Here is a 6,633-nt window from a genome sequence, read left to right as displayed (position 1 = left end):
GGGCTAACTCATTGTGGATAGTGCTACCTCTGGCTGCTAGATGGTTCTAGATGATATAAAAAAGCAGGCTGAGCAAGCCATGGAGAGCAAGCCTGTTTGGCATTCCTGTCCTTTGCCTTGGTTCCTGCCTCCAGGTTCCCAACTGCTTGAGTTTCTGCCCTGACTTCCTTCAGTGATGGACTAGGATATAGGAGTGTAAGCAAAACAAACCCTCCCTCCAAACTGTTTATGGTCATGTTGTTTTTATCCCAGCAGTAGAAACTCTAAGACAGAAATTGGTATCAGGAGTAGGGTGTTACTGTGACACACCTGACAATGTATTTTACGATAACATTTGTACTTGGGACTGGAAAAGCCATTGAGTGCTCAGGGATTAGAGGAATGTTGTATAGCTTGGGAGAGAATATTAAGAGCAATGAACATGATGGGAAGCCTGGCTTGTGGGAGTTTCAGAAAGGAGTTTGAGAGTTCCTTAAAGGACTCTACAGGGCTCTTTGTGTGATGTTTTACGAATCTGTGGTCTCTGGTTAATTCTTAACTAGAATTAGCTGTGATTTACTAATCACAGAGGCCAGTATCACTTGAATGAAAAGTCTGGGAACATCACACACAGCAAGAAGGCATTGTGAATAGGGTGGAGAAACAAAACTCTTCTACAATGCACTGGATGTATTTACAGATGAACGTCTGCAGTTCTGTAGCTTAAAGTCAGCCTTCCTCTTCAGGGACATTACTGGGTCATTGTTTTAAGGTTCTTCCCTCCTGTGGTGTACCTACTGGCTAGATGAACTTCCTTTTCTAACCATTAACAACTATTGCTCATTGGTGACTTACTCTGAAACTTTACACCTCTTCATCTTTGTTTTTGGTAAATACTACCTATAGTAATCACATGATCATGTGTAATATTCAGATGGTTTTATTAACAAGTATATAATACATATATTGCATACTGTATATAGTATATGAGGACTGTACAGTACAAATTTATGTTCACAGTTTGACATGACAAAATGTCATTACTGAATTCCCATTGGACTACAGGGTAGAAACAGAGAAGGTACATTAAACATTCACATCTTTAGTAAGAAAGATTACCAAAATGTTTCAGTATTTGCAAGTATACTAATGCATGCTAAAAACCTTTACCCATTCAGTCATATTAGCTTATAAAATATATTACACTTTATTAAAAATTTCTGCATAGTTTATACAAGTATTAAAGAACTGTAAATGCAATAAGCCTGCTATGCTTGCAGGTAGGGTTTAAGAGATGCCAAGCAGAAAGATTATTCTGACCCTCTAACACTAGGTACATAACAGGAAAAAAAAAGTGCTAGTATTTGTAAAACACATTGTAGCCCTCTTTTAATGCATGTAAAATGGCTTTGTAAATGTATTACCTAAGTGAATTTGCAATCATTTAGAGACTGTTAACCTTGACCAAGAAGAGAATAAAGAGAGCTCAAGTGACTTCATGTACATTAGCAACTCCTTCAAGACAATTCTAGTTTCAAACCAAATTGTAAAACCTTTGATCTCTGAGATTGTCTTTATAACAATCTAAGGAATGGTGTGCAGATTACAGTATCAGCAATAGTCTCTCAAATTCCACATTAGTGCAATACTGATAGTGCAGGTGGGTGCTTAATAAAACATACATATACACATATCACTCCCCTGTAATTCTGTTCCAAGGCTCTTGCCACATCTGCATATTTAGTATCTTCTTAGTTGAACAAAGCTATGCTCCACACAGACTCCAAACCAAGTGACTTTCAAGTGCAAAATGCCCATTTAATGATGTACCCTCCCACTGTGAAACTCAAAAACACAAGATTCTGGTTATTTTTGGAACTTCCCCCAGATGATACTTGAGTAGTGATTGAATAAACTCTGTAATGATTTACACAGTGTTGACTTCATGTTTACAGCCTGTTCTCATCAATTTACTGCAACAGAACCACCACTGACAATAACATAGCATGTCATCCAAAATCAAAGATCCAGGGCATCTTATCTTGTATCATCCACAAAAACAGCTTTAAAAGAAAACAAAACAAAACAAAAAAACCAACCAAACAACCAAACAAAAAAATCGCTAAGAGACTAAATTTCTCAACTATCATAGTAAAATACAAATACATACGTACATACATACATACATATACATATATAAAGGAAATTTGGTAAGGGCCAATTAACTAAAGTATATCAGACTAGCATGGGAATAGAGAATGGCTTCTCTGGGTTACTTTTCTTTCAGAGTTAAATGGATCTTTTTGTTAACATGATCTAAGCAAGCTAAAAAGTAATATAATAAAGACTTTTGAACAAAATTTAAATACGTCATAGAGCTATTAAGTACTCTGGTTTGAAGCAAAGCTTCCTCTCACTGGGTTGGAGCACACAAGTTGGAACAAACACCAAATGGGACTCTTCAGTGCTCTGCAGGGGAACCACTTCAAGACATGATGGCGGTAGCATGACCACAATGGCACATGGACAAGGGAGACCGTGCCTTCCCAAGAGACATTCCACTCCTCAATTCATATCATAGTTGCAAACAAAGAGAAATGCAAGGGCCTAATTGGCATGCTTTATTAGCCTGAATAGACTTTTTTCTTTTTTCTTTTTTCTGCAGTGCTAAAAAAGGAAAGAAAAGGAACCCAAGAGCCGAGATAACATTTCTTTGCAGTTCTCACCCACATTCCCCCTCAGCTGGTTCACGAGGCTGAGCAGGACCTCTGGAGTGCCGTCCTCACGACTGTGAACATAGGGTCATCCAAGCAAGCTCCCTGCAAGTGCAGGCCTCCAAGACCTCTCATTTGCCGATGTGCAAGAGCAATCACGCAGGGTTGATCCAGTTCAGGTAGTGCTGGATCCTGAGTTGTGGCTGGGATGAATGTTCAGGATTCCCAACTCTCTCCTCCTCCATCTTTTGTGAGGGGATGAAGGGACTATTGGTCATAGGCAGCCATTATCTGACCATTTTGTTTTTCAAATTTGTAACCAGTGACATTTCTGCATGTGAACTGTTTTTGTTGGCATTTAGACTGTGGTGTTCAAAAGCCTGCTTTTGAAAAAGAACGTCCTGAATAATGGTGCTGTTTATCTGCAACATCAGCACGAGCCATTGCTTTTAGTTTGTCCTAAGAGGGTACCTGGTAGCCGACAGGAAATTGCTAGCTCTGGTAGAAACTTGTGGGAATCTTCAAGCTACATATATAAATCCCTGAATTGTGGTTTTTCTCTATTTTTCAAAAAAAAAAATCTGTCACCAAAATAAAGATCTATGTGCTTCACACTAGGTATATTTACAAATTCTGTCACTCAGGTCTTAATTGAGTGACTTTGCTCAAGCTTACTGGATGCTCTTTTATACTATGTGTCATAGACACAAATGATAGCTGGTTTGGCACCATACAGCTCACACAGAAAAGCTCCATATGAAAGCTATGTGACTCATTGGATATGGGAATATAAGTACCACTCAATGTTTTCCTGTTTGCAAAACACTCTTAGTAGGTTGGGGGGGGGGCGGGGCGGGGCAGAAGAGACCATTTTATACTCTGTCTCAGAAGTTTTTGTTTCTTTTTACATTGCTGGGCAAATATTTCTGTGGATTCCTTACTCTCAAGGCTTCCCGATTGACAATGAAGGATCCTGCAGGAATGGAGGTGGTGGCACGTCTAACCCTCTTGGTATCCAGCTTTGTAGCAAAGGTGTGCTCAGCCAAGTGATGCCTGGGGACGGACATTTAACAAACGCACTGCACAGCTCATGTGAATGGCCCAGACGTTGATGGTCCAGCTGGTCCTAGCCAGGAATTGCTGACTTCCTCCTCCATTCCCAATAACTTCTGCTTCTTCCTCAAACTATGGGAGCACACGGCCCTCCTAAGGTAACAGCTCCTGCTCAGCTCCCAGGGATGTCAAAGCCCTCCACATGAGCTTCAGGTGCCACAGAGGACAAAGGACTTGATTTAGCTGAGTTGGTAAGCCAGGGTAACAAGTGAATCGTGGGGAGGGCAAAGGAGAAAAGGTGGGACCAGCTTGACATCTCGTGGGTCTTGCTAGCTGGTAAAAGGGACTGCATTCTTTCTGTCGTCAAACACAAAATGTGGCAGAAGGTTGAAGGTCTCTGGCAAGGACTAGCAGGCTGGATACTGTATTTCTAATACATTTACTTGGACATTCTTTTGAGGAATACATGGAGAAACCGACAAATTGGTCGTGAGTTTACATGTTCCCTTGTTCTCATTACACTAAATGTATATCTATAAGGAGGGTTTGCTTAGCATCCCCAGAAAAAAAATGTTCACATTCTTTAGGTCTGACCCGTGGTAAGGAAAGGGAGGGTTAGAGTATCAACTACTGACCACATGGAAGTCTTGAATGATATAAATTCAGAGATCCAGACCAGCTGAATCGAAATTAAAATGTACATATAAAAATGAGTTAGGTAACGGGCAGAAGGAGGAGAGAGAGAGAGAGAGAGAGAGAGAGAGAGAGAGAGAAAGAGAGAAAGAGAGAGAGAGAGGTGCCAGGAAGAGCAGGGAACCACACGGAGCTGGAAACAGGCTTTCAGACTAGCATGTGTCGTTTCCTGTGTAGGGCAAGGTGGTCGGAGCGAGAGAAGCTTCGGTCACAGTCTGGACACTGGAAAGGTTTGATTCCAGTGTGTTTTCGGAAATGTCTCGTCAGTTCATCAGACCGAGCGAACTTCCACGTGCAGCCTTCCCAGGTGCATTTGTAGGGCTTTTCTCCTGCAAAAAGGAGAGGAGGAATTTAATTGTTTTTGTTGTTGGGAATAAAAAGAGAAGCTATGATTTTTGAACTAATGCCCTCGGAAAATACAGTCTTTGGGCTAACATCATACACAACTCTCAGTTAACACGGCGCTGCATGAAACAAACATGCTGTCCATGGAAAAATCAACAAAGAAGAGCTCTTAAAGCAGGGAGAGCCACTCTGAGGGACAAGCACGGAACATGTGGATTCTGCATGTGTAGGACTGCAAGCCTTAAGTCTTCCTGTGTGAACTTCATGATTCATGAAAGCTTGTGGGCTTCTCTCATGCTTTGCCACCAGTTTCTAAAACTATAACACCTGTTAAAGAATTCAACAACCCACTTTCTTATTTAGTCCCCAACAGTGATACCACGGACAGTACTTCAAGCCCCTAAGTTCTAAAAACAGAAGTCCCCTCCTCCTCTCAGAAACCAGACCTCCACACACCCCTTCCTGTAGGCTAACCATCATTCACATGTGAGGAACAGAAGGCCCCGGTGGGAAAATGCCAGTGAGAGCCAGTGTGAAGAAGAACTCCACAGCTAAACAGTGCTCAGTACTCCTCCGATTGTAGTAAAGTCAGTAATACAAGCTGGCCACCCCCTAATGCAAAATTTAGAACATTCTAAAATAGCCTGTTCTCAACCTATGGGATATAACATCCCCCCCCACCCCCCTGCAAGGGGTCATCGAGTGGCCCTTTCACGGGGGCTGCCTAAGACCATCAGAAACCAGTGGTATTTATATGATAATTCATAACAGTAGCAAAATTAAAGTTTTGAAGTAGCAACAAAAATAATTTTATGGCTGGGGGCCAGCACAACATGAGGAACCATATTAAAGGATTGCAGCGTTAGGAAGGCTGAGAACCACAGCTCTAAACTCTGAAACCTCCTGAGTCTCACAGAGCAGCAGATGTTCTCTGGTGGCATTGTGTCAAGGCTCAGAGTTAGAAAAATGTTGTATAACTGAAATTACCTTCCAGCTGTGTGTAGAAAGCATACGTGAAACAATGTTTATGCCTGGACTCATCCTCAAGATGTGCCTCATTATGTTTCTGAATGACATATCCCAATATCCATGTGAATCTAAAACAGTTCTAGCCCAGAGTATTTCAAGGGACACCTGGCCTATCACAGGTAACAAGTTAGTCCCCGTTTAGCGGCGGCCATCGTCTCTATATCCTTGGCATAAGTATTGGGATTTCTAGGTTGTATCTTGCTCCTCAGCCCATACACACTGTATCTGAATCCAAAGACTCAATACCATTTTAATTTTAAGCTGGATGACATGAATGAAGCTCTAGCCCTCAGGCCCCATCCACGCCTAGTAGATGATTTATGGCTAAGAGGACCTGTCGGTGCTGTTTGAAAACCGCTCTTATACAGCTTCCTCTGCCTCTTCCTTCTTCCCTGGATCACCAAACACTACTGCTGTTTTTCTGTTCTAAATCCCAGATTCCTCTCTGTGACCCACCCCACTCAGAGAAACAACCTACACTCTGAGCTCTAGACAAGGGTCACACACTGAAGGGCCTGAGCCAAGAGCAGCCTCCATACACACATGAAGCAGAGGTCCCAGCAGCCGCTGGTAGCATCTGTGTGATTTCTTTAAGGTGCCTTTCTATCGTGCCCCCAGGAGCCCTGGGGGTGGGGGGACTGCATATGTTTCTATGGAGAGAACAATGTTGACATGAACTGACAGGTGGCTCTAGGCTCACCACTGGCCAATATGGAGCACACCCTAGAAGAGCTGGGGTAGATAATGACACAGGAGTTATCTCAATTTTAAAAGATTGACATCAAGTGTATTCGGATTCCTTTTTCTTTTCTTTTCTTCT

General features: G+C 42.1%; 1 protein-coding gene across 3 annotated transcripts in view; it reads right to left on the bottom strand.

Annotated features, from left to right (window-relative positions):
* Positions 1-901: 901 nt before the first annotated feature.
* Klf3 (Kruppel like factor 3) overlaps positions 902-6,633 on the bottom strand; it is a 32,787-nt gene continuing 27,055 nt past the window's right edge. For all 3 annotated transcript variants that reach the window (XM_031342395.1, XM_031342396.1, XM_031342397.1), the window contains exon 6: positions 902-4,768. In XM_031342395.1, coding sequence (XP_031198255.1) covers positions 4,587-4,768 — 182 coding nt within the window. In that variant the 3' untranslated portion in view covers positions 902-4,586. The remainder of the gene's footprint in view (positions 4,769-6,633) is intronic.

Source organism: Mastomys coucha, unplaced genomic scaffold, assembly GCF_008632895.1.
Source record: "Mastomys coucha isolate ucsf_1 unplaced genomic scaffold, UCSF_Mcou_1 pScaffold22, whole genome shotgun sequence".
In the NCBI taxonomy this organism is placed as follows: Eukaryota; Metazoa; Chordata; class Mammalia; order Rodentia; family Muridae; genus Mastomys; species Mastomys coucha.
Note: the sequence above shows the minus strand (reverse complement) of the source record. Positions and strands in the feature narration are given on the sequence as shown.